Consider the following 27,935-nt stretch of genomic DNA (forward strand, 5'->3'; position numbering starts at 1 on the left):
CCATGGAGCGATTCAAATAGTTTCTAAGTTCATTTCTGAAGGAGATAGATTCTCTTTGGTCTTGGATGCTTTCAAACCCTAATTTACAACTGCTCAGTTACCTATATCTGCCAGCGATGACATGAGACACAAATGATGTTTAATCTTTCTATTGATGGAAATTCATTTTCAAAGAACTTGGAAGACTTCGACTCGGTTCGCAGTGTTCTCCTTTACAGGTCCGTCGATTTCTTTTATGTTTTTAAATACAAGGGCACTCGTTTAGGTTTTGTTTTATGTTGTTTTTGTTGGCTGTCGCACTGTGCCAGAACCGAAGCGGTTGGCAAAACTTGTGCAGAGATGCTTGCTGAAGGTATATGCGTAAACTTGATCACATCAAACCCCATAATTCTGATATTTATATTAGAATTCGACTTACAATAGCCCTACTAAGTGCCTTTCACAGAGAATAGCATTGCTTGTAGTTAATTTGACAGTGTGATTCTGGTACATTGACAGAGTTTTAATACTTTTTCAGTGATTTCTTTCTTCCCACTTGTCATTTACGTCAATTCACCTGGCTGGTGGTGATGTAGCACGTGTCCCTGACGATAACACGTTTATATCTAAACCAAGATTTTCACCTTTAAAGAAAACAGCCGTTTTCTAAAACACATTTCTGGTCCTCTGGTGGGAATAAACACAACCCAGGAGACGTCGTTCTTAACTAGAGGGTTAAACAAACTTCGTTTTCAGTGCGACCCGTCTGCGTCATTTGGAATTCTAGGATATCCAAGGAAGGTCCCGCCTTTTCTCGCCTCTGATTGGCTGGAAGGGCTCTTCTACGATTGGTTATTTCGTTTAAGAGGAAACAGTTTTCTCTCGCTGCAGGTTTTTATGTTTACAGTCAGATCTTGAGGAGCTTTTTGAAGAAAATGTGAACTGATCGCTATAATAAACTTCCTTTCCTGTTTAGCAACAAACCAGGTTCAGTTTCTTTCATAAAAGAGCCTGAAAAACATCAAACGTGAACTTGTAATAATTCTTGTAGCATTTTATCACACTGTAGACTGACTTTATATCTGTTGGCTCTATTGGGGTTATCTTATTACTTTATTATTAAGCTATCCTGCTTTAGAAGAAGAAGCAGAAAGTATCATTTCTATAGCGCCTCTCAAGATAAAAATCATGAGGCGCTTCACAAAAGCAAAAAATTTAAAAATATAAAAAAGCATTTAGAAAATGTTTAAAAATATATTTAAAATGAGCAAAAATAGGCAATTGTGAATCAAAAAATTTTAAGAAAGAGAGAGAGAGTGAACAGGAAAGAGGGAAATTAGTGGATCCTGAGGAAGGCAGAATAGGTGGGGAAAGCAGAATAAAGAGAGAGTGATGATGAAGGTCACACCAAAACCAGCTTGAACAAGTGAGTCTTCAGCTGCTTTTTAAAGGAGACCACTGAGTCCACTGATCTCAGGCTCAGGGGGAGAGAGTTCCAGAGTCTGGGGGCCACAGCAGCAAATGATCTGTCACCTTTGGTCTTTAGCCTGGAGCGCTGCACAACCAGTAGGCTTTGATCACTGGACCTCAGGGACCTGCTGGGGGTTTAGGGACTGAGAAGATCACCAATGTAAGATGGTGCTTGTCCATGTAAGGCCCTATAGACCAGAACCAGGATCTTGAAATGAACCCTGAAGTTGACTGGCAGCCAGTGAAGCTGGAGGAGAAGCGGGGTGATGTGGGTGTGTTTGGAGGACTTGGTCAGAAGCCGAGCACAGGCATTCTGAACCACCTGTAGACGGTTCAGGGAGGTTCTGCTCAGACATGTGAAAAGAGAGTTGCAGTAGTCTAAGCGTGAGGAGATGAAGGTGTGGAGAACTGTCTCAAGTTCAGAGCGGGACAGAATGGGACTCAGCCTAGCAATGTTCCTGAGTTGGAAATAGGTTTAGGCTGTTTACAAGTTAGAGCACATCTCTCATCATCAGATTAGATGTATATCATTCAATCAAAAATTAAGTTATAGCTGATTATGATTTAGACCTATTTTTCAACAGTTTTCATTATTCTAGAGAAGAAACAGACCTGATACACACAGCTTGCCAGAATAGGGAAGTTTTATTAAATGTCATACCTAGGTAAGGCACATATGTTTATCCTATGCACTCTAATGCTTCAGAGCCAAGAGATATTCAGTAAATCCAACAGTTTGATAAATGCAACAAGATTTAAAATTCACATTTTACGTTTTTCAGTTTGTTTTAATGAAACATAAAACATAAAATATTTGGCAAACCAGGACAGAACGTTTATTATAGCGCTAAGTTCACATTTTCTGTACTAAACTCCCCAAAACAGTTTTCTGCTGGTGGCAGAAGGACACAGTCAGCACTTAGCCAGAGCTGTATAGAGCTCTTTTCTACAGCTCTGCACTTGCTGTTAAATGAAATAGCCAATCGAAGTAGAGCCTTTCAAGCCAATCAGAGACGAGAAAGGCGGGATCTTCCTTGGACATCCTAGAATTCCAAATGACGCGACCCGCCTGAAAGTTTCTGCGTTGTCAGGGGCAACTATATCATTTAGCCAATCAGTTAGTCCGGTTTCTTGTCACGTGACTTGCAGTGAGCATGTTTTCAATATGGCGAAATAATGTTGCTGCTTGTTTCCGTGATAAAAGAGAAATAGGAAAATATTTTACTACGAGCTCGCGCGTGATAAGGAAGATTTTTCAACCCGAATGGCTTCAGAAAATACGCGCTATTGTGAAGAAAACCTTCTTCTAAGGGACCACAAGAAGGAAAATGACGCCCAGTGTGACAGTGGTAGTGAAGCTACATCATCGAGTTTCAGCAGCCAAACCGAGTAAGAGTGTAAAATGGTTCTTTTGCCAGAAACACACAACTTTAGCTCACGTTTGAGGGTTATTTTATCATTACAAAGATCACTGAATGTTCTAAATGTCCCTTCATTTGTGCTGTTTCCATCTCTTCTTGCTAGCTTTTCAAGAAACTATAAAAAAAAACTTTTAAAAACTCGTGCGTTTAAAGTACACGTGTAGGTGCCCTTTCAAATGTTATTTCCACATGCTTTAAATATGTCTGGTTTAATTTGAGATAGATTCAGTTTTAAAATAAAATAGCAAAAGAGTTGGTTTCTAGAAATAAAAGTATTATTTATAAATTGATGGCTAAAATGAGAAACTCAAGGATTTATGTATTTATGTGAATGAAAAAGTCAGATCTCTATCTTTTTATGTGATAAAATAGTTAAAAGAGCCATCAAACACAGTTACTCCCTCATAATGGAACTTTGCATACTAAATAATAAACAAAAAAACTGATAAAGATTGTAGAACTGATTAGATTCTATTTCATGTCATGGGAATGTTTGCTATCATCTTTCTTACCACGAAACTCCCTTTTCTGTTTCTCTCAGCGATTTGGAGCCTGAATGGTTGGATGAAATTCAGAAGAACGGGGAGCTTTTCTACCTGGAGCTGAGTGAAGGTGAAGAGGAGGCCGCTTTGGCCCGGGCTGCTGCTAACCTGTGTGTTAACACCAATCACGTTCGCTTTAGTGAAAAGGAGGCAGAGATCATCACGGAGCAAAATAGAAAGAAGCCATGTAGCTCGCGGACAAAGCGCGAATCTGCCCTCAAGAGGCTAGCCAGGATCCTGAGGAGAAAACGCCACCAGTCTCAACGCAGAAGAGGAAAAGATGGGCGCAAAGACAGCTCATCGCCGCCAGCTTCCATCCTAAAGAACCAGCCAGGCCACAGGCAGGGAGTGACAGTTCAGCAGCAGCTGAAGGAAGTGTGTGTCTACCTTAACCCCAGACGATTAGCAGCTTCATCAGCACCTCTTTGTGACAGCGGAGGGCTGCTGGAAGCCCTGCTGGGAGTGGTGCATCGCCCATTTCAGAGCACAAGTCAGGGAGATCCGGTAGGAGTCCGGCAGGAGGAATGGCTGACCGTTCATGGATTAATACCAAACAGTCCAGCCATTAAATGTGGCCAAATTTTAATAGGTGAGATTTTGTTTCTAATGTTTAACCATTTTTGACAGACATATGATGTTCTTTTGAGTTAGTGATCTTTTTACTAAACAAGGTCTGACCAATAGACTACTCTGAGGTGAGGAGCTACCCTGACTGGTTAACAACCGCATTTACTAATCGTAATTAGCTTGTGTTTAGATATTTTTGCCTCTTGCATAACCCCATATTACCATTTAAGTGAATCTAAGGTTTGTGGGGCAAGAAAAAGGTTTGGGATTTGGTTTAAAGTTATTTGGTGGGAATGAATTGCACAAAGTAACCAGTCTTTTGGGTCATACCTGGAATTGGATCTGTGAGGTTTCATCCCCAGGAATAATGCGTAAAAGCCGAGCGGGTCAGAATTGGGACAGCATTGCGTCCTCGACCGTGTAGAATGCCGATATGCCAGATGCTGTTTGCTGAAAGTGCGGATCAAGGGTGCAAAAGGGGCGTGGTCACCTTCCGCACTTGACAATTGGGACAATTTTCGCACCCGTCCCCTTGACTGTGAACGCACAATTTAAAGAACAAGTCACCCCTTACCAGATTCTTACTCAACTCCCACTTCCTGTTTGAAAAATGCTGTTGCCTAGCAGACTGAGAGGGCGGAGCCGCTAACAAATACACACACTCACAACATTGTGACATCATAATGTACCATCTAACATCATAGTGTACCTCTTAGCCAATAGCAATGGCAGATTTAAATTCAAATGCAGAGCTGAGTTTTTACCTGACGAAGGTGCATCGCTGACAGTTTTAGGCAGAATATTTAAATTTTAACTAAGATGCACTAAAGTGCCGAGTTATTGACTACATTTGTCTACAGCATGATCAGACACTCATTTATATAGTTCATCAGCAAAAAAAATGTTGATTTGGAGTGACTTGCTCTTCAAGGACGTAAGAGTGGAAGTGCGAGTATTGGGCGTGGGTCCAAGTGTAGAGAAAACAAATCCATCCAGTGTTTTAAACTGCAGCTTTCATCAGAAATGCGTGCAGACTGTGGAGACTGAGTTTTTTTATCAAGTGGATTAAACATCAAGTATACAGCTGTAATCCTGAGCTAATCACTGGGCAGTTTTTGCCATCACGCAACAGAGTGCCAGCTGTGCTGCACAACAAACGACCCTCATCATGCTTGGACGAGCTTTTATGTTGTGCAGCAACATGTTTAAACCATTATAGTGGTTAAATACCTGGAATAGCTGTGTTACTGCGTTGAAGCTGAGCCTTCCTGCACACAAGCAGGTGAAGCGTTTTTAATGACCTTTAGTCCATACAGCAGTAAATATACAGCAACTGTTATTGGACTCAGAATATAGGATGTTGCCAAACTTTTAGGGGCTTTTTTATCGTCTAAAGTTGAAAAAGCATGGGCCTTTGTGCTGTAAGTTAAAGTTTTACAGCCAAGACATGTTACATAACGTTATCTTAGGTCTAAAAATGCCTAAACAAACAGCACTATGATAATTGATAAATAACCCGCACTTGTATAGCGCCTCTCAGAGTAAGGACTCCAAAGCACTTTACACTACAGTGTATCATTCATCCATTCACACACTCTTTCACACACTGGTGGGGATGAGCTACAATGTAGCTACAACTGCCCTGGGGCGCACTGACAGAGGCGAGCATGGCTCGGCAGAGCATTACTGAGAAAAAAATCTTTTTCCTGTTCAGGCGATGTGCTTGTAGCTGTGGACGATGTTGAGGTGACCTCGGAGAACATCGAGAGGGTTCTGTCCTGCATCCCAGGACCAACGCAGGTCAGTGTGTGTGTGTGTGTGTGTGTGTGTGTGTGTGTGTGTGTGTGTGTGTGTGTGTGTGTACTAAGGATGTGTATTGGTGATAGAATATAAAATGTCACACTAAAAACTAGACAATATTTTCAATTTTTAAGACTGAATTTAATTAGAAAATTTGTCTGCTTAGGAATGCTTTAGTTAATATGGTAAAGTAGTTCTTAATATTTAAATTGTTTTTAATTCAATTCAATTCAAGTTTATTTATATAACGCCAAATCACGACAAGAGTCCTCTCAAGGCACCTCACACAGTAAACATTCCACTATAGTTCAGTTCATTAAGCCAATCAGTAAAAAGTCTCCTACACACACACACACACACACCAAGTAGTGTTTCTATGGTTAGATTGTGATTTCTTAGTGGATATTCTAGTAAGAGATAAACTCTATAGTCTTTAACTGAACAGGTGAACTAGTAGTAGCAACTTCTATGTTGTGTTTTTATCAGGACAGGGAGAATGTTAATGCTTAGTAATGCACTAACTAACGTTACTGAATGGACCCTTATTGTAAAGTGTTACCAAAAATCCATACACTGCTTAAAACATCCTTTAAGTATCATAACCAGTGTGGAGAGTAACGTGGTACAAAAGTAATTAATTACTATAATGCATTGCTTTTTGCTGTAATGTGGTAATGTAAGGCATTACAGGGACAGAAAATGGTAATATTTACTCGGTACAGTTGTCAGTAAAGCGGTAATTACAATGCATTTTTAAACCCAGAATCAAGATGTGGGTTTCCTAAAAATTCAAATTGCAGGAAGCCTGAAAAAAAGATCCAGTATCCACCTATCTGACGTCATTTATGGACTCAGCTTTGCGGGCATTCTATGAGCAGAGAGGACGCAGTGGTAATGGCTCAAATACTCCAGCTACGTCCTGCGCGCGGCCGCTGTTATATTCACAAAATCGCTCCACCAAAACAAAGTAATTCGTTTGCGATCGCTTATATCAGCGCACATTCTCTGGTACTTCATGTACTTTTCAGCTGAGTTCATAATCGGTGCCCCAGTGATTTCAACTCATTGCTGCTTGAGCGCAGCGCATATTAAGCTTTTTTATTTTTATTTTTTGCGTTCGGTAAATCCCTTTGGCTGATAGTTAGAAAGTAGGACATCTAGAAAACAGTTTTTCTGGAAGAAGGAGAAAAGATGCAGCGTGCAGGAAGGTTAGAGAGAGAAAGGGCAGGAAGTTATTCAAATAAAATCAAGAAAACAAAACTAAGTGCTTGAAAAGAAAAAAGTAGGTAGATTTATCCCCAATGCACATTTTTACCAGTGAAAAGCAATAATATATAAACATTTAATATTTATACATGTGATAGAATCAGATCACCCCAGAAGTCAGTCCCACATCCAGGGCCGTATCAAGCCATTTGGGGACCAAGGTAAATATGGGCTTGGAGCCCCCACCACCCCACTCCCTGCTCAGATGGCCCTATAAGATGGCAGCATGCTGAGAGTACAGGTTGTTGTTGCTTTTATTTAGTAAACCAGTGGTTCCCAACCTTTTTCCCAAGGGACCCCGTTTTTTACCAGTAAAATTTTTGACGACCCCCTCCCATTCTCTCTTCCAGTACAAACATTATTAAGAAATGATAAAATTGTTCAAGCACATTTTAATATGCTTTGATTCAATAGATAACAGTAATAGTAGGCTCCAGTACAGAACAAAGTCATTAACAAAACCAAACGGAGCATAATGTGCTTGACAGTTTGTATTACTTTTCTGATCACATTGTTTCTTGTAAACACTGATAAATCAATCATTCCTTTCAATAAACGTTTGACACATAAAAAATACACTGAGCAAAATGTACTTAAATGTTTATACTAGATTATTTACTGTAAAGTCTGTGGTTAATCAACCAGTCCTATCTTTAATGAACTTTTGACACTTGACAATAAAACAGTGAGCTGAGCAAAATGTTCTTAAAAGTGTGTTACTGTTTCTGTACTAATTATTTCCTGTCTTAATATCAGTAAACTTTTCCCTAATGAAAAAAAAATGTGAGCAAAATGTAGGCTATAAACAAGTAATAAATGAAGTTTTAACCCCTTAAATTGGAGATCCTGGCGACCCACTGAGAGGCTTTGGCGCCCCCTTGTGGGGGTTGGGACCCCCAGGTTAGGAACCACTGTAGTAAACAATCATTTTAAAGCACTGTTATCATATCTGACTGTTTTTAACAGCAACCCTAGCTCAGACACCACATCACTTTCCACATATATGTCATGAGCTCACTGGGCGTCACATTACCAGATTCATATTGAAGTTGTTTTGGTGAAAGTAACTTAAAGTAATGCAAAAGTAGTGTAATGCCTTACATTTTAAAATCAGTCATATTGTAATGTAATTACTTTAAAATGAAGGTAACAAGTAATAAATAATGCATTACAGTTTTGAAGTAACTTGTCCAACACTGATCATAACACAGAATATTGTGGTAGTTCAGTGTACCGATGTTCTCTAGTGTGTAAGCTAAGACTGCAAAAGCACATAGCTAAGAATTACAGAGCGTCCCATCTCTGATTTAGAGATCCGTTTATACTTTATGACCAAATGTTGTGTAACACTTTTTCATATTGGAGTTTTTATGATTTGTCTTGGCCACATTTCTGCCTTCAGGATTCTGGTCCGTCACAAATACCAGACATGGATGGACAGTAAATGCAGGCCTTAAATTACTTTTAGACAAGCTGTTTTACTCCTTCTAAACTATTAAAATATGCACAGAAAACAGAGGCCAAACTTGGTCAGTCGCTGAGACTTGATGCTTTGATTGTTCGTGAAAAAAATAAAATAAAGCAAAAATCCACCATCTGTTTCTCTGTTGAGTGTTTCCCCCAGAGATCAAACTCTCAAAAAAGGAGGAATTTGCAAATGACAGAGTGTATGCTGAGCTGATGGCGAACATGGCGGGTGAACCGGACAGTGGCGTGATAGTTTTGGTGCCACAGGAAGCTGTTGTGGCATCGAGAGCTCAGCTGATTAGAAGATGTAGCTGGAAACTAAATTACACTGCAGGGGAAGATTTTATGGAAAAATAACCAGGTTCCTCAGGCTGCAGGAAGACTTTCAGACTTGAAATAGAGTCGCATTGCTGACAGAATGATTTTTCCGTGTGTGTGTGTTTGGGGGGATAAGGGGGGGTTGATGTTGGGTGGTTTTTAAGCATGGCGGCCATCCCACATGGAGCAGACAGCATTTATTAAGAATGGAAAGACAGATAATGGTATTAAAGTCAGCCACTAATCCCATTCACTAACCTCAGATGAACTATTGTGTGTGTGTGTGTGTGTGTGTGTGTGTGTGTGTGTTTGGTAAAATGACTGACATCAACTGAGTGGAATTTTAGTGAAAGCACACTCACGTCTCTGACCACATCCTTATACTTTATGAAGAGAGAAAGCGCTGCAGTTTGCCCACTCAGCCTCTTTTTTCAGCCGTTTCGCGACTCTGAGGTTTGCCCGTTTGAGATCTTTTTCTCTAAATTGGAGCCACTCAAACTGGTGTCTTATATCCCCATTTATAAATCACGAACAACTGAAGAAACAGGCGTGTGTGTGTGTGTGTGTGTGTGCGCGCGTGCATGCATGCGTGCGTGTGTGTGTGTGAGTGTGTGTGTGTGTGTGTGTGTGTGTGTGTGTGTGTGTGTGTGTGTGTGTGTGTGTGTGTGTGTGTGTGTGAGTGAAACTCGCCTATGGAACTGAGTTCTTCTGATCTGAATCATTAGCTTAAAGGGTTCCTCATGTGATAATCTGGTGTTTGCCTATTTAATAACACCCTACCAGTAAGCTTGACTAAAAAAGCCGGGAGCCCAGATGTGGAGGCCTGCTCGTGAGGCCTGTGGCCTGTGGTTTAAAGCTGACAGGCTTCTGGAAGTGATGGTTGGATTAGAAAAATTTCAGCTTGACCCTTTTTGACTTCGTAACATGATCTTTCTTTTAAACGTACTTGGTCAGCTAAAGATGTTTAGGAACCAAGAAAAATACTGAAAATATCTGTTATTTAATTTTTGAAGCAGAAGAGAACAACAACCGTAGCATCGCTTTTATTGTATGGCCGCTACGTCTGCAATAACCGTAGACGTTCTTCAAAAGATAGCTGCAGGTCATCTTCTAGGATTTGTTGCAATAAACAAGATTGCAAACTCAAATTATAGCAGCAGAAAAACATGCTAATAGGGTAAACTACCAGCTGACCTTGTTCCAAAGATGACAGAATGAGAGCAAAACACACAGGCTATGTGTCACATATGTAAACTATAGCATACGCTCTGTAGTACGGTGTCTAGCACTTTCTTTCCTTATTGGCTGTATTTCCAAAACATTGACACATATTTATGCACACTTGTTCCCTTCTTGGGCATCCAGGATTCTGCAGCAGCTGTTCTCTGCTTTAATAGCAACCACGTCTGTATTTTATTCCTCATGTGGCTGATTGATCAAGTATAAAGTTAATTATGCTGAAATTAGTGTCTGCATGTTTCAAACTTACCCCGAATCCACACCAGAGGCATCGGCGGCACGGGCATCAGCGGGACAGTTTACCTGCGTGCTTCGTGGTGCGTCATTCCACACCGAGAGAGCATTTCAGCCATGGAGCAGCTTCCTCTCCGTCCTCCTTGCTGTACTCGCGAGCTCACAAAATCCCTAGACTTCAATGGATTCTATTGGAAGCAGCAAAGTTCTGCTGCCGTTCCGCGCCGTTGATGCCTCCAGCATAGATTTGGGGTAAAGTCCATGTTGCAAAAAAAATTTACGTGGTGTATTTTTATCATGAATGTATTTTTATGGTAGTTTATATTGATTGTAGCCTAACCCGCACTTTCCACCAGATGCAAAACAGGGTAATAGACACTTCTTCATCGTGACCTCAGCAGTGCGTCCCTTCCTACCCAGAGCATTTTAGGAGCACAGCGATTGGGAATGCGTTCCACACAGCTGGTCTCGTCAGATCACGAAATCACAAGATATTTGAACTCTTACATGATCAAATGTGATTTTGCCAGTTCATGCGACAATAAGCAAAGACATAAGCATGTATCCAAAAAGTTTGTTGTTTATTTTCTGCTGTTTTTACCTCGGCCACAGAAATGTTGATGGTAATGACAACGTGTTTATAGTTAAGCAACAGGAAATATGCACAAATCTTTTATTTTGAAATTTGCCGAATTCTTTACACTGCTTCCTGTGGCCCTATCTGAAACACTGAGCTTGACGTTTTCTGGAAGCGTATCACGTAAAACACAGATCCGATGTGTAAATTTAGCGTCCTGCACCCAGTGGAAGCAAACCCATTGACTTTAATGGCGGCTAATAGCCACTTATTATGCTTCGCAGGCATTACGTGCCACCAATGCATCCATTGGAAAGCCGGGATAATAATTTATAAACCCCTGAGTTTTCAGCACCTCTAAACAGACTCTGCCTATAGATGATGTAAATGTGTATAGGTGAACTCTGAAGAGTGTTTCCCTACTGAACCTACCTCCAGTCTGCACTCAGGCTGATTCCAGTCAGAGTTTTTCTGAATGGCTGACAGATATAGAGAAGCATGAATGGAAAATGGTACAGCTGGATGCTTGACTGAAGGAAAACATCTGCTGTCTCGACACTTTTTCAGTGTGATTTTTTTATTTTGCCGAGCACACACGGAAACTTCCAGATCTGTTTCTGCTTTTCATTCAACTGTGGTTAGATTTATGCTTTCAGATGTTCTCCTGTTTGATCTTCTCGTGATCCTTTTGTGATCTCCTCCCTCCACCTCCTCCAGGTGAAGCTGACGTTTGAGACGGTGGCTCCAGTGGCCAGGGACAGCCCTAGTGACTCCTTGTTGGTCCAGAAGATGAAGGCTTCTCCACCCGTCAGCCAGCTGGTGCGTCTCCTGTGGGGGGAGGACACAGCTGAGCTCCAGATGTCCATAGGACACATCCCTCATATTGCCATGTACCTGTCGCTTAAACTGGACTCAGCATCTCTACAGGAGGAGGTCAGTGTGAAGAAAAAGAGTCCCAATTTTCTCATTTCAGTCACTTAATTCAAACGTGTGCTGAGTGCATATGGATGAAATTTGAATTTTGGGGCTACAGCAGTTGCCACTGACTGGCTAAAAGAGGAATTGAAATGTTTTAATGTAAAAAGGTTGAAAAAGTCAACAAAATAAATGCCAGACTAACTCTAGAAACTTTTATTTTGAAGGATGTTCTGTCTACAAACAAACATTTAAAAACATTAAATGGAAAAGCTTCCCTTTAGAGCAGAGAACGGACAAATAAATCTTGTATAACCTTGATTAATTGGGAAACAAATCGCAGCAACATAAAAGCTGCTTGGACGTCCAAATATTCTTCCATTCTTTTGGAAGGTATTTCATGGGAACGTTGTGTCATTATTCAGTGTTTTAATGCAGCCTTTAAACCTCCATTGCAACCTCAGACTTTATAATCAGCTGCCTTAGAAAGCGTGTCCCGATAATCGAGCATGACGAACAACTTCAGCTGGGAGAGAGACTTTAAAAGTGAAAAAGCTTGAGAAAGCTGCTGTTCTGGACGGCTTCCAGCTCCTTCCTGCTGAGGCCAAGATTAAACTAAAAGATCTGTACAATGAACGATCATGATCCATTGAGCTCTTCTCATGATCGTTTTACATAAAAGCTTTAAGTTTTGTTATTTATAGTCAAATAAATAATAAATCTTATTTAATTAAATCATGTGTAAGGCTGTGGGAAAGATTCTAAAGGATCTTGTTAGATGTTGCCATGACAACTTACCACTCTCTTACTCTGTAATTACATTTCTTTGTGGACAGCTGATTTCAGGTTGTACTTTACTGTCCGTAGTAACTTTTTATGTGTCTTCTTGTGCTTTTTCAAAGTATCTGGTGACCTGAACTCGTGGAAATGACAGGAACCCTCCAAATCCCTGCCTTTGATTCATCAGCTTGATGATTGCAGGGTTGCTCAAATATAAAAGTGTTTTTGAGTGTCGGTTCTGTGGCGATTTGTTGATGTGGTTTGTTTTTATATATGAAGCAGGGGCTCACACTCACACTTCCAGCAGCCGTACGTGTGTGTAGCTTCGGCCTCGTGTTCAATCTTTATTCGGACTTCTGTTCTGGTTTCCAGAGCTGTAATCCGTCATTCAGGTTTTGTTTTTTGTTTTTTCTTACTGATCGCTGCTTTTTGTCCTCCAACATGCTGGGAGTATTGCTAATCTCACAACAATTCTCTGAATTTGTCTTCCAGACTAAAAGCAAGATTTTGTTCCTTCCAGAGAGAAACACGAGTTAGAGGACACTGTCGATGTGGCACATTGCACATCACGTGGCTTGTCTGTAATTTACAGAACACATAAACGTTTGGTAACTGAAACATCCAAAGTCAGATGTTTCACATTTTTAGGTACCATTTTTCCCTGTCTAGGCTAACCAGAGATGTTTTTCTACACCGCATGTGTAATTTTCATGACATGGTGCAAAATTGTAGCCAGAAATTTCTTAACTGCATTGTTTTTGTATTTTTGTTTTGTTTTGTTTTTTTCTCAGGAAGAAATTTTGTACCAGTACCCTTCGTCCAAAGCATCCAGCCAGCTGAAAGGAGTAAGGGGCATCTTCCTCACACTCTGTGACATGCTGGAGAACGTCACAGGAGGGAGGATCCTCAGGTAGGGACCAAAACCACTAAAGACAATCATTTTATTGTATGAAAACAAAGATGGTGTCTAAATCTGTGCATCAAAGCAACACTTAATAAATGTCCTGCTTCTCACTCTTACTGGTTGAAAGCGGAACTGTTGTAAACGGTCCTGCACAGCCTGTGTGGCTAGCGCTAACAACGAGCCAACATTAACATTAACCAACTTACACTGAAATAATCCACAAAGTAAAAAGATCCACACTGTTGGACAAAATATTACTAACAAATCCAGTAGCAACAAAGCCAGGTCACTATGAGTCTGTGATTTTTATAGCATTCTTTAGCCCCCTCAAACTAGTGTAGGCCGCGTCGATGTTCACTCTGGTTGTAGCTCTTTGTTTCACCTCCAAAGACATACTCTCATAATTTTTCTTCCAGGCTCCCAGGTGATGCCAACAAAAAAAGTAAACTTCTTCTTCATGTGCTTTTTATTGACCCAAACTCAAAAATCTAACTGCTAGCATATACATTAGCTACCAGCATAGTAAAAAGCTATGACTGTAAATTTAATGCAGTTTCTGGTCTGCAACGCAGCACTGTCCAATGGAAAGTTGATCAAGTTTATGGCTCAAGAACCACTGAAAACAAATGGAAAACAATAGATCCAAGTGTTAAAAACTTTAGTGTTGCTTTAAAGAAGTTGGATTTTGCTTTAGAAATGCTGAGAGTTATATATGGGAGCGCTGTGAAGCAGCTGCATACCACAGTCAGCCTGAATCTCTTTATGTGTTTTTATTTGCTGTATGTCTGCTTTTGGGCGGGTTGTGCTGAAATGAAATGTAATTGTACCGGGACGCTGGTTCAGTGACAACAAAATTGATTCTGATTTCTTATCTGTTCCCTCGCTCAGTTCCTCTCTCCTGCTCGGGAAACATCTGGTTCATGTTGGCTACTGGAAGGAGCCCAACAACCTGCTGGTCATTGGCCTTCCTGCTGAGAGGTAGATGAACACTGCTGCACACAGATCTGTCTAGATGTCACACTAATGCAGCTAATGGCATGTTTTGATTGAAAAAAAAAAACCCACAGGAAACAGCTCTAGAAATGTAACGTTTTTGATGAGAGACGGCACAAAAATTGTATTTTTTAATTGTAACCTATGTAACGGAACGAATGACTCTCATTTTTCCCTTCTTTGCTCAGAACTAGTCTGCATGAGATATGGTCTCAAGGTCTCATGCATTCCTTCTAACCTGCTTATTTTCAGCTCAACAGAAAAACGAAGAATGAACTCTTTTCTTTTAATTAATCAAAGAACTCTATTTTAATAAAGCTAATCCATCAAAGTGTTAGTCAATATAATAAGATGTGACCGACCTGTGAAATCAAAATATTAATTACTTTATTATGATCCTATAGAAATAATAAGTACTGTGACTTTAAGTGTTCCAACAGGACTCACTTCACGTAGTGTTAAAAAGACACAACACATTCCTTTCACTGATCCAATCAGAATAAACCATAACATCCGAGGTATAAAACTACGCCACGTCAGCTCTAACGCCAGTTCAAAGCGTTACAGAGAAAGTGACGGAGTGGCCAGTCCTGACCTTTAACTTTTAACCGAAAAAACCAACGGCAAGCTAGAAAATCCCGTCGCTATAACAACCAGCGGCAACAACAGCTCCTTTCAGAATAAAAGCTCCACCGACCCAGACTTGGGTCTGACCAGATGCCAATAAAAGTGTCGTGTGCCGGAAGTAACTCAAGACGGGTTTGATTGGAACCGCGGCTTCTTCTACCAGCTCGGTTTCCAGAGAGGGTTCACTGGACCTCGATATTCCTGATCTACAGAGGACTTCCACCGAAGGCAAAGGTAGACCGGCAAATGGTGTCTCATGCCTTTTCTGAAGCTAACCAAAGCTTAATTCAAAACAACATCCTCAGTTCCCGACGTCGGAACTAATCGCTTCTTCGGATTTGCCGTTCTGATTTACATCACAGGTCATCCATTCACCGCCTCATCCATTTTTAGTTACACTATACATTTAGTTTAAAGTCAGGCTAGTTTAATTTGTTAGTAATAAAATTCTTAACTTTTAAACTTGACTCTCTCTATTCTGTTGTCTCTGAGGGAATACGTAACGCTTATCTAATCTCTGCAATAAAAAGATCCAATCTTCTGGTTTAAATAACCCTTCGATCTGTAAGGTGGATTCTATATTTCCTATGGAATCCCACGCCTTATGGCTCATTAATTAAAATGTAATAACCCCCACTTCATTACACCTAAACACAAGTGCAGGTGCTTGAATGTGCAACAGGAAATCATTATAGCACTAATGTTTACCTTTGTGAGACAACAGACTTATAATTGTCTTGAGCATATATTTTTGTTGATGCATAAAATCACAGCTGGTGTATGATGATGGAAAACTTTGAACATGCTTGAAAATGGCTTGAATTAGATTTTAGTCAAATGTGCAAGAACCATGAAAACATTTACTTCTTTTTCCCACATTTGTTTTGTAAAATCAGTGCTTAACCCGCTCAGGCTCAATATAAGTTTTGATGAAAGGACGAACAAATAAGTCCTTCGGGGGTACTTCTGAGGTAAAAAAGAAAATGCTCATGAAATACGTATGTGGAGTAACCAGGTAGGTAGGTTTTAACTGTGGCAAATCTGCAACGCCTGCCTCCAGAGGGTTAAAAAAGTGTGTGGCTGTAAAATTATTCTTAACTTTAAAACCACCAACTGTATTGTATCTAAAACACCATTTTCTAAATTCCTTAGAGCCCTTCCTCTTTAACAGTATTCTTAAAAAAAAACCTGCTTTCTGCTTTCTCAGTAAATGTCCAAGTGCTGCAGGCGTCATGAGTAGATATAAAACCAGCGTAGAATTCAAAACCACATTTATCTTATTTAATATAAGCAGCTTGGGTTGTCTAACGTACCATACCAAAAGTCTGTTAAACCAGCTAATACTAAAATTAACCACAGAGTAGAAAGATCCACACGGTTGGACAAAAAAATAGTATTTACAAGTCCAGTAGCAACAAAGCCAGGTCACCATCAGTCTGTGATTTTTGTAGCCTTCTTTAGCTCCCTCAAATTAGTGTAGGCCACGTCGATGTTCACTCAGATTTTTCTTTTCTTGTGCTTTTTATTGGTGATTGGCACACTGAAAATGCTAACCGCTAGCATTACAGCTAACAGCCGTAAAGCTGGCAAACAGCGCCCCCTATGACACTTACCTGCTCCACAAAACTATCAAGTGTGATTTTTGTTCAGTAGAGGGCTGCAGAGTGGTGTCAGATATGAAACTGGTCAAGTTTCTAACCCAACAACTACTGAGGTCGACGTCAAAGCTCTAGCTTAAAGTTTAAAAAATGATCTATTGTTCCTACCATGTCTCATGGTTGTAGAAAGGATATTAGCCTGTTTGAGAAGGGTCAACGTTTCCAATGTGTGAAATTGTTCTAGGTCCTCTTTAACTATTATATCATATAGTATACAATAACGGTTAATGAGTTTTATAACCCATCAGAAATCATGTCTGCCCAGTGACTCATAATCTCAGAATCATTATTTATATTTCAAAGTTCTGCACCCACAGTTGTAAAAAGGAGAGCAATTATTCTGTTTCTGTCTTCTTGGCTGCTAATAATCCAAATATTTGAGCAATATTAGTTATACTGGTTTTTTTCCACATCTCCCTGCAGGGTTCCTCTGCTGTCTCTGCAGACGGTGGTTGGAGATGTAGTTCGGACATTAAAAGTGATGTACGGCTCCTTGGACAGGTTTGCGTTCCTGTGGTTCTTGTTTAAACGTCCTTTTTCTGGTTATATAAGAGTAATGAGTTCACTCAGTAAGGGAAAACTCCTCACTGTTTCTCAGCCTCAGCTTGCTTTTTTGCTTTGTTCCTAAAGTTGTGGAACATAGAAAAAGCACTTTTAAAATATTTTTTTTCTGATTTTAATCAGTCACTGAGTTTATCATCCAGGCTGAACATGAAAATAGTCTCCTACACCTACTTCCTGTATTAGCTTCTGATAGAAAATAGACAATGAAATGCTAAGTTTGAAAAGCCTGACAGATCTATCTCACACTGTCTCTTAACATTGGTGGACTCACCCATCTTGGCTCAAAGGGGGAAGGCTGTTGTTGGTTTAGCATCCAGGAAACAGCAGAGAACGTCTTGACTAGTAGAAGCTAACTGTTAGCTTTAGCAACTCCATCACATGGCATTTGTGGAGACAAAACATCAAAGCAAACAGTCAGTAGTAGAGTTGTGTTGCTGTTATTCAGTCAGAAGCGAGATGTCTGAATATCAGGGAATAGGACTCCAAATCCTGCCGTCTGAAGCTCAGCTAGCTCCTACTCCCTGAAACAGCCGCACCGGAGCTTTGTTTCGCTAGAGAATGATTTACAAGGCATTCATTCCTACTAGAGACCACTAAAAGTGAAATGATTAAATGAATGATCCACACCTTTAATACATCTTGATTTATAGTTATTATTATTGTTAACACAAATGTCCTCTGCAGTGCGTTCTGCAATGAGGACCATGCTCCCAGGTTGGACCATTTCTTCTGCCTGTTCTTCCAGCAGCTCATCCAGCCTACACGTTTAAGGGAAGGATCCTCGGCACCATCTCCAGACGTGTCAACGACCCTTTTCCTGGATGGTTTACCAGCGATGCAATGGCTCACTCTGCCGCCAGAAATCAAGGTTGTATGCTGTCATTGGGAGAAATGGAACTCTAACGCCCTCTTGTGTTCATTTATCTTAAATCATGTTTTTTTTATAAAATCAAAACCTTTATTTTTGGGTGTTTTTCCACAGATGGAGGTGGACACAGTTCTTACTGACTTTGAGTCCTCTGATTTTGGAGAAATGGTGAGGACTTGTTGAGTCTACTGTCAGAGAGGTGCTCATGTAAGAGTTCGTATCTATACATGTGTTGTGCTCATGAAGCTGAGAGCATGCATCATTACTAGGACCGCCTGTTCATCTATCTCAGAACACGTATCACCTGTGAAAGCTTCACTTTAACATAAATCATCATTTCTCTTGTTGCAGTCAGAAGACTTTTTTGGCCTGAGGCGTCTCTATGTGATACTCGGTTCCTGTTTGTTTTACAAGGTGAGTGTTGACCCAGAATCAGCTTCAGACTCCACACTGGACACCCCCATCCTAGAGTCCAGACAGTCCTCTGTATATGTGCAGACACCAGTGAGCCTTTAGCATAACAGAAACTCATCCAGCCTGTCCCCTATCCCCAGTCCTACCTGATAGCCAACCACCTACCAAAGGAGGACCTGCTGGACGTGTGTCTGTACTGCCAGCATTACTGCCTGCTGCCGCTGGCGTCAGAGCAAAGAGTGGGTCAGCTAGTCATCTGGAGACGTGTGTTCCCCCAGCAGAGAGCTAACGCAGAGATCAGCTTGGCTTCGGGCTTCAACCAGCCACAAGGACAGCGCTTCCTCCTCATCGTGGGACTGGTACGGTGGTGGTTATCTACTCGAATCAGGGATGGAGTACTTGAGTCGAGTACTCCATCCCTGACTTGAGTCATGTTTAATAGCCTTGTGACTTGACTCAAAAGCATACCAATCACTTGGGCTTGGACTTGTCCTCTGACACGTGCAAATGTGATGCTCCGCCGTGTGACGCTGCCAACATATCCAGAAAGCGTCCACACACGTACCGCGCATTGTGCGGTTTGGTTTTACAGATGTTTCCTAAAAGTCAGAAAAAGCAGCGCCGGGTGTGTAGGAGGACAATAGAAGACAAGACTGGCAAAATCAACCCGTCTACGCTAGCACCAAGCTAACGTAGGAGCATGTGGCAGAATGATAAAACATACTTAAAATAATAAAATTCAAAGACTTTGGAAAGTTGTGGTTATTGAATTTGTCCAGTAATCTGCCCTAATATAATAAGCTAGCATTAGCATCGGCTACATGCTAATTCAAAAGCAGTATCAGTTAGTTTTCTGTGTGCAAGCTTAACAAGTGGTGATTGAAAGTGGGCGTCAGACTGGGAGATTCTTCTTGGGATTTAGTCTTGGTCTGTTGGACCTAGTGACTTGACTTGGACTCGAGTTAGGTGCTAATTATTTTGTGTTTTCAGCAAGTTTATCTTGTCTAACGTCATCAATGACATTAATACGACTTTGTGGCTTCCTTCCTGCACTCCCTCTGTCTCTGCACCTCAGAGACACTTCATACAGTGTGTTCTGCTGGAAGCAGCTGGTTGTGCTTCTCCCGCTCTGGGCTCTCCAGGACCTGACTGTGTTTATGTGGATCAGGTGGGCTTTCCTTTCATCTAACAGTGTGATTATTATCTGGAAGGAGAAGTAAACTTTAAAACGTGTTGTCTGGCTTAAGGTGAAAGCCACGTTATTGCAGCTGGAGGTGTTGGAGCCAGGCATAGAGGAGCGTTTAAATGCCCCGCCCACTCCCTGTCTTTCATGTGCTGATTGGTTCCTACCTGCTGTCACGGCCCGTGACCGGCTTGACAGCCTGGCCTCCTCCTCTTCTCCCATCCTCAGCAAAATCGCTGGAGCCATCAAAGGCTCCTCATCGGGGTCCAGAGGGCGGAGCCTATTCGGTGAAAAGTCCCGCCGGTCCAGCCCTCAGAGGAGCTTGTCGGACAGCGGGAGTGAGGGGCAGATGGATGCTGGGTCAGGGTCTGGATCGTCCCCGGAACCAGCGAGGAAGCTTGGGGGAAGACGGGACTCTCTGGGTTCTGATGGGAGTGGAGCCATCTTTAAGGTTCTTTTCAAAATGTATCTCTTTGAGGAATATGAATGATAATTGTTCATTTACGTGTGAGTGTCTTTAAATTGAGTTTGTGTCTGGTAGATCGTGTTTTTATTCTGATGGGCTGATTGTCTTCATCAGACTCCTAGGATGAAGCACCCAAACCCGTTCTACCTGGGAACCCTGAAGAAGACCCTGACGGAGCGGGAGACAGAGGAGATGTACAATAACATAAAGTAGGTGATGGAGAGGAACCCGTATCTCTCACCACTCAGTGATTTACTCGTCCCAGTAACAGGTGACCCTTTGGTCTTGTTTCCGTCTGACAGACTAACATCGGGTGCAGAAAACACCTTGTTTCACTACGTTCTGATGGAGAGCGTGCAGGGGATCTTCATCGCTCCCACTCACAGAGAAGTGGCACAGCTGAGCGGCTCCATCCACCCACAGCTCATCAGGAACTTCCACCACTGCTGCCTCTCCATACGAGCTGCACTGCAACAGAGTCTGCCAGCCAGGGTGAGGCTAACAGCAGTTAGTCTAACCTACAGATGGCAATCACAGGTCGTACGCAAGCATTTGAAGGCATCGCTAGACCGACACAAAACAATGTTTTAGCTCTGTTAGTTTGCTAGGTGCACATTCACAAACTAGAGGTGTTGGTTCCTCTCAATCAGTCCTATACACCGACTTCTACGGTTGTCTGTCAAACTGCCTCCACATGCTGTTGGACAACAAACAAGTGCACTCACTGCTAGGGATGTCAGACAGCGGGGCAGTCCTCCATACACTGAAGGCAGATTTCTAAAGCCACTTTTCCAAAGGCGCATCTCTTCATGACTCCAATGGTTTGGTTTGACAGTCTTTTCTAACTGCACGGATCGGTATTTGCCCCAACTTTTCAGTACCTGCTGCGCTGTGGTTCCAAGCGTGCTGACCTGCTCCGGAAACGCAACGTCAGCGTCTGATTGGCTAGAGGGTGGAGTGGCTGGTTTTTCTAGAGCTTCCTGCCTGCAGCCGTTTCCGCCTGACCAATAGCCAGGGACTGAGCAGTGTTCAAGATCACCACCTTTGCTATGCTGTGTTGATTTTGTGATCACCTCACTACTTTTGTCTGGAGGAAAGACCGCAAGTGCCTCTAACCGTCTGTCTCGTGCAGGGCAGCCGGGGGGCAGACCGGCCTCAGGACGCTGGCTGGGGCCTGGGTCCGGTCAAGGAGCACGGGGTTCTGTTTCAGTGTAAACCGGAGAACTGGACCGACCAGAAGAAACCTGCCCCCACCATGACTTACTGGGTTATAGGGTACGGCTGCCCGTCTGCTTTTATCTGCTCTTTTTATGTGTCAGAGATGAACAGAAACAGAAAAAAGGGGACCAGAGTGAAGATCGTGTAGTGTTAAAGGAAGACGTTCACCTCCCCTCCAAGCTTCTGCAGCAGCAACAACTTGTATTTCTTGGTTCTTTTTAAACAGAAGAGAAACGTTTTCCTTTACCTTATTAGCTAACGTTTCGGCTACTTGCTGCGGCCATCATCAGAGCTGTGACGATGTCGTCTACATTCTGTTGTTCGTGATAGAAAGGAGTGCGAGAAAGAAACAAACTGAAGACACACGAGTAGGGCTGTCGCGATTGAGGAATTCCCCCTGCGGTGAGTCAGGGCAGCTCAATATTGCGGTATGCGATATTATTGCACCCCGTTTTTATTTATGTACTTAGCAAATTTGTTTGTTAATTACTAAACTCATGGCAATATTTCCTTTGAAACATTGTGCTTACACATTTAAAAAATGTTAGAAAAAAATACATGGACATTTTTAACACTTTATTGAATGCAGATCAAAGGGCAGTAACGGCATTCTCTGACAACTTAAAAACAACATTCAGGAGGTTTAACTTTGAAATGCAAATTTGGCTGCAACATCTAACAGAAATAAAAAAAAGTGCCCTACTATCTCCTCGATCAGCGCGGACTTTACCTCTCAGCATGCGCTGTCGCGAGATTTAATCAAGTGCAGTAATTGCGGTGGCACGTCATGCAGCGCGGTGGGTTTCTTAATATCGCGATATACTGTTTTTGCGATTATTGCGACAGCCCTACACACGAGCAGCAAATCAAGAAGCAGAAAGTACAATAAAGAAGTCAGCCATAACAGACCACTGCACAAGAGAAAACCACATGATGGACTGGGACAGAACAGGGATCATAACCACAGAGTGACAAAACTACAAAAGATGGTTTAAGAAATTGGTAGAAATAAGGAGATGTGGACACAGAACCATAAACGGAGACGATGGGGCCTACGCGTTAGATCACACACGGGACTGTCATCGGTGAGGAGGGCGCGGGCAGCAGAGGGCGACACCACAGCCAGCATCATCACGCTCTGACGATGTTTACAGGAAGTAGCCAAAACGTTAGCTAATAATGTAAAGGAAAACTTTTCTGTGTTTAAAAAGAACCAAGAAACACAAGTTAAAGAGACACAGAATGATTGTACACCGACAACACCTTTCTCTGATTTCCAGGAGGATGCTGCTGGAGCCCGTTCCTCAGGAGTTCTACGTCTGCTTCCACGACTCGGTGCCAGAGGTTCCTGTAGAAATGGCCTTCAGACTCTCCTTCGGCCTGGCTCTGTGATGCTTTACTTTTATTAAAATGATGCGATTTCAGGCGGCCTGACTTCTGCAGCTGACTGACAGAGGAGTCGTTTTATTACCATAAATGGTCTTTGTTACTCATTTATAATATTGTACAGTTTTGTATAAAGAACAGACTCATTTGCTATATAAGTGAACATTATTTAACATTAAAATGCAACAGTTTCGTATTGTTTGAAGGTGTTTTACTTGATCGCAATTTTGTCTTACACATTATTCCATGCTGAGGGAAAACCATATCAAAACCTAAAGTGTTTATTTAGCCACAAAATCATAAATATTTGGTTTATTTAACAGGTAATTTAACATTTTATATAATCAGGATGTTTAAAAAGTAACAGAGCAGAAAAGCAACATGACATGGTAGCAGAGGATCAGGCTGCGCTCTGCACTAGCAGCAGGTTCCTCCTGTAACACTCCAGGCTGCAGAGAGGAACCCCGGTCTTGGAGCACGAGTACTTTTTAATGTTGGAGCACCCGCTCACACCACAGTTCACCAGGGTCGCCGGTGGAGGGCAGGGGGGAGCCGAGGCTGGAGCAGAGACCCCTGCAGGGAAAGAGATGGTAATTCCCTGTGCTGAGTCGCTGTAGCGGACCATGGGGCATTGGTTCTGCTTGGACTTCCTCTCCTTCAGGCTTTTGATTTTGGCCTTGCTGGTTTTCGTCAGTCTCTCGATGGTCTGGTTCTTGTTCTCCTCTGCCTTCTTGGCTGCCTGCAGGCGTCTCTTTCGAGCTCGCTCCTCCCGCTTTTGCATCATCTCAGCAGTCATCTCTTTTTCTTTGTAGCCCATAGGCAGCTCGAGCAGAGGCTGGGTCTGCTGCTTGTGGAGGAGGGCTTTCTGTAAGGAACCAAACCCCGCCAAGAGATGAAAGCTGCACGGTTGATTCAAAGTCTTAAATCATCTCTCTGAGCCTCTTAAGTGAGCGTCGGACCTTTACGCCACATTAGTGAGATGCAACTGATTCATAATTTTCTAAATACTCCTCAATTCTTTTTCTCACCTGCCTGGCGGTGAGCAAAGACTCATCCACCTCCTTCTTCAGCTCCCCGTTGTCATCAAGTTCTCCTTTTTCCAGAGCATCCAGCCATCTCTCCTCCTCGTCCACAGGCCCGCCCAGCATGGAGTCCGAATCCATGTCTGGTAGAGGAGATGCTGCCAGGTTACTGTCTTCATCTGGGAAACAAAAACCTTTTTTTTTTTTACTAATTTATGGCAAGCTATGAATAAAAACGCTTCCATATGGAGATAAATGTACCTTTTTTGGGTTGATTTAAACACAAAATTTATTTATTTAGACATTTCTTAAAGATCAATTTCACTCATATTTTAATACATTTGTAGGGCTCTCCAGCAGGAATGACTGCTATGTAAGTTTTTCTCATGAGAAACAAAGCTCCGGTGCACCTCTTTGAGGACGTAGACATCATCTGAAGGAGAAAGTAGCTTCAGACTAGGGCTGGAACAATGGGGCCTAAAATCAATATCGCCATATATTGAGGATTTCACCTCGATAACGATAAATGGACGATAACTACAGGTATGTGCAGAAACAAAAGTTGTCCACTAGACGGGGCTGTCACATATGTTACGTTGAGTCGCATTTTTATGTGACTCAAGAAGGTACAGCTTCTTAAAGGGACATGAACGTTGCCAACCTACACACATCTTTACTTTTTTTTTTATTATCAAACTGATTGACATGGGAAAAATTTTCTTGATAAGATTCAGAAATTTCAATAACGATACATTTTTGATTTATTACCCAGCCCTACGTCAGACGGCAGGATTCGGAGTCCTAATTCCTGATGTTTGCACATCTCCTCTATGACTGGCTAACAGCAGCACGACCACCACTGCCTGTTTGCTTTGCAACATTAATGTTTTATCTCCACAAATAACAACAGTCTGGAGGAGTTCTGCTGTGTGGTGGAGTTGCTGATGCTAACAATTAGCTTGTACCAGCTGAGACGTTCTCTGCTGTTTCCTGGATGCTAAACCAAAAACGGCTTTCTCCACTGTGAGTTAATGACTCCATGAATGTTAGGTGACAGTGTGATGTAGATCTGTCAGGATTTTCTGAACCGAGTGTTTTTCCACCTATTTTTTTTATCAGAAGCTAAAACAGGAGATAGGTGTAGAAGACTATTTTCATGTTCAGCCAGCATTAAAAACTCAGTGACTGAGTATATTTATTATTTTATATTACTTTTATTTATAAAAACTGTCGCAGATGCAGCGATTGTGGACAGTCGTCGCTCCCCAGACCTAGAATATATGAAATGCAGACCTCTTTATTTGCTGCATGAATTCAGCGCAGTTATAATCACTGTTGTGTACATTTCATAGGATGCTAAAGCTAACACGGCTTTGACTCATCTTGATGATAGCATTAGCCTTAAGCAGAGCCGCTATCCAGAGGCGGTGTTATTGGTTGTGAGGGATTTTAATCATGTGGACTTGAAGCTAGGGCCACCTAATCTCTATCAGCATGTGAAGTGCGCCACAAGAAGAGCGAATATCCGTGACAAACGCTCCCTCACCTGACCCATTCTGATCATTTGTCACTGCTGCTGATTCCAACACACGCTCCTGTCATGAAAATCTGCTGCCCCTATTCCGAGGACCATCCCATCCGGGCCTGTTGATGTCTATTTGTAGCTGCAGGACTGTTTTGAGACAACGAGCTGGGCAGTTTTTGAAGATCCAAACCTGGAATTATTGACAGAGTGTGCTGTGCTAGACTGAGACTTGCATGAATACTGTTACTGTAAAAAAAATAAAGCAAACGCATCTTCCCCAACCAGAAACCCTGGATGACCAGGGAAGTCCGGCAGCGGTTGAAAGAGCGAGACATTGCCTTCAGATCTGGCAAAGATCATTATAGAACAGCAAGGCCAAATCTGAGACGAGGTATCAAGGAGGCCATAAAGGAGTAAACCTGAAGAGCATCTGAAGCAACAAGAGCAAGCATTTCTGGCAAGAGGTCCAGATGTGGTGGTGAGGTGGAGGGTGACGCTTCACTGGTGGGGGAGTTGAACCAGTGAGACCCCCGCCAGAGACAAAGTGGAACCGTTAACTGAATGGTGTTCAAAGAATAATCTGCTCCTGAACACTGACAAGACCGAGGAGATAATAGTGGACTTCAGGAATAAGACAATGGACCTTTATCCACTCTTTTTTAAAGGGGTCTGGGTAGAGCATGTGTCAGTCTTCTGATACCCGGGAGTTTACATAACAAAAAGGCTAACCTGGGGAGTGAACATGGAAGAGATGGCAAAGAAGGCCATCAGGAAAAATAACATTCCCTAAGAATTGATGGTGTCCTTCTATTGGTGCTCTATTGAGAGCATCCTGTGCTGTATGGGTGTATGGTTCTCCAGCTGCACTATAGTCCATATGAAGAGGCTACAAGGGATTATTAACACAGCACAGAAGATTGTCGGCTGTCCATTGCCCTCCCTAGACAAACCACACACAATTCGCTGCTGCAGTGCAGGTGGGAAAATCACAAGGGACCTCTACCACCCTTCTCAAAAGATGTTCCAATTGGTGCCTTCTGGAAAAAGATACCAGAGCATCAAACTAGGACCAAAAACCTGAAGGGTAGTTTCTTTCCCTCAGCGGTGAGAGCATTAAATGGCCACTGAATGGCCAATTAGCAAGACCACCCTGTTTTAGTTCACATCTGGGTTTTATTGCTTTATACATTTTAGGGTTTAACGTCTGGTTTGTTATTTTTAAATATCATAGGGTTAATTATTCTATAAAATGAGAAATAATGAGAAAAAAATTGTTTCTCAGTGAACTCTTTGCTCTTTAAATTTTAAATAACAGCCAATAAAGTTTGAACACATTTAATTTTTGCTTTTCCACCTATTTTGTGTTTTTCTTTCAAACTGTGTCCTTTAAAGAGAAAGTTTGCACGATTGGCTACATTTTTTCAGAAACTTTACCCACCTAGCCAGGCTCGGTACTGCTCCAAAGGCACAGAGGGCTCATCGTCATCATCATCTTCTTCATTGTCGTCGTCATCATCCACATCATTATCAATGATCATCAGTGGGGAGGGAGGACGAGCCACGCCAGGATGGACGGTGAAGGTGGGAACACTGAGAGAGAGAGACCGCAGCTAGATTACACACACACACACACACACACGCACGCACGCACGCACGCACACAGAGATCACCTTTTGGTACCCAGAGTCTGTCCTCCCAGTTTGATCTTCAGTCTGAGTTGAGGTGGAGCCCGAGGGATGGACACGGGCACGGGTATGGGCACTGGCTCTGGGGCCTCAGCAAAGCTGTGGTGTTTCTTCTTATGCTTCTTGTGTTTTTTGTGTTTCCGCTTGTGAATGCTGTGCAGGCTGGAGCTACCTTCTCCTGCACAAGGAGGAATTATTTTGTTCGTTTTGCAGGAAATAAGCAAATATGAGAAATAAAAACAAAAATAAGTGTAACAATTAAATGATGTCTGTGATTGTGATGCTATGGTTAAATGACTGGTTAAATCTGATCCTAAATCAGGTGTGTCTTACAGGAAACCAGCAGTTTAACCACAAATGAACATACAAGTTAAATTTAATACGATTATTATTTCATACTCACCAAGAAATCTGGGGTGAATCATCATCACGTCCTTTCTTTTCCCCATTAAAATGGCTAAAAACAGGACTGCTTCACATGTCAACACAACTCCTCAGATTCATTCTGGTGTTTCCGATCACTCTACTATGCTAGTTTCGTATTAGTTCTTTAGTATTTAAGCTAAAGTTTAAAGTATCGTCTACCAAACAAAAATGTATCTGCACGAAAACATATCATCCCAACAAACCAGAATTTAACATTTTAGATACAAACAGCAGTTAAGCTAAGCTAACAACACGGACGATTAGTCTGCAGCACTACTTCCGGTTTTTTCCGGAACAGGTGTTATGCCAACATAATAGCACCCCGGGCAACCAAATCAAATCAAATCAAAGCTTTATTTAAAAACGGTCATACGTGTTCAAAATGAAGAAAAAAATGTTTAAATTTTTCATAAAAGAAATT

General features: G+C 41.9%; 2 protein-coding genes across 4 annotated transcripts; one reads left to right on the forward strand and one right to left on the reverse strand.

Moving 5' to 3' along the window:
- The first annotated feature begins 50 nt into the window (after positions 1–50).
- intu (inturned planar cell polarity protein) lies at positions 51–23,057 on the forward strand. 2 transcript variants are annotated; one of them, XM_015946432.3, is made up of 17 exons: positions 51–218; positions 3,412–4,001; positions 5,694–5,779; positions 11,598–11,813; positions 13,367–13,485; positions 14,368–14,457; positions 17,181–17,258; positions 18,006–18,189; positions 18,304–18,357; positions 18,541–18,603; positions 18,744–18,962; positions 19,679–19,771; positions 19,851–20,237; positions 20,367–20,461; positions 20,555–20,744; positions 21,385–21,527; positions 22,751–23,057. In XM_015946432.3, exons 1-17 carry the CDS (start codon positions 133–135, stop codon positions 22,860–22,862), a joined length of 2,805 nt encoding a protein of 934 aa, XP_015801918.1. In that variant the 5' UTR covers positions 51–132; the 3' UTR covers positions 22,863–23,057. The 2 variants fall into 2 exon arrangements, with proteins under 2 accessions (XP_015801918.1, XP_015801917.1); XM_015946431.3 differs by lacking the exon at positions 51–218 and adding an exon at positions 2,544–2,838.
- Positions 22,902–27,720, reverse strand: ino80b (INO80 complex subunit B). 2 transcript variants are annotated; one of them, XM_015946434.3, is made up of 5 exons: positions 27,492–27,720; positions 27,074–27,266; positions 26,842–26,993; positions 23,885–24,021; positions 22,902–23,721 (listed from the first exon to the last, which is right to left on the reverse strand). In XM_015946434.3, the coding sequence occupies exons 1-5, from the start codon at positions 27,535–27,537 to the stop codon at positions 23,257–23,259; spliced, it is 993 nt and encodes a 330-aa protein (XP_015801920.1). In that variant the 5' UTR covers positions 27,538–27,720; the 3' UTR covers positions 22,902–23,256. The 2 variants fall into 2 exon arrangements, with proteins under 2 accessions (XP_015801920.1, XP_015801919.1); XM_015946433.3 differs by having other exon boundaries at positions 23,885–24,057.
- Positions 27,721–27,935: the final 215 nt, after the last annotated feature.

This window comes from Nothobranchius furzeri, chromosome 2 (assembly GCF_043380555.1).
Source record: "Nothobranchius furzeri strain GRZ-AD chromosome 2, NfurGRZ-RIMD1, whole genome shotgun sequence".
NCBI lineage: Eukaryota > Metazoa > Chordata > Actinopteri > Cyprinodontiformes > Nothobranchiidae > Nothobranchius > Nothobranchius furzeri.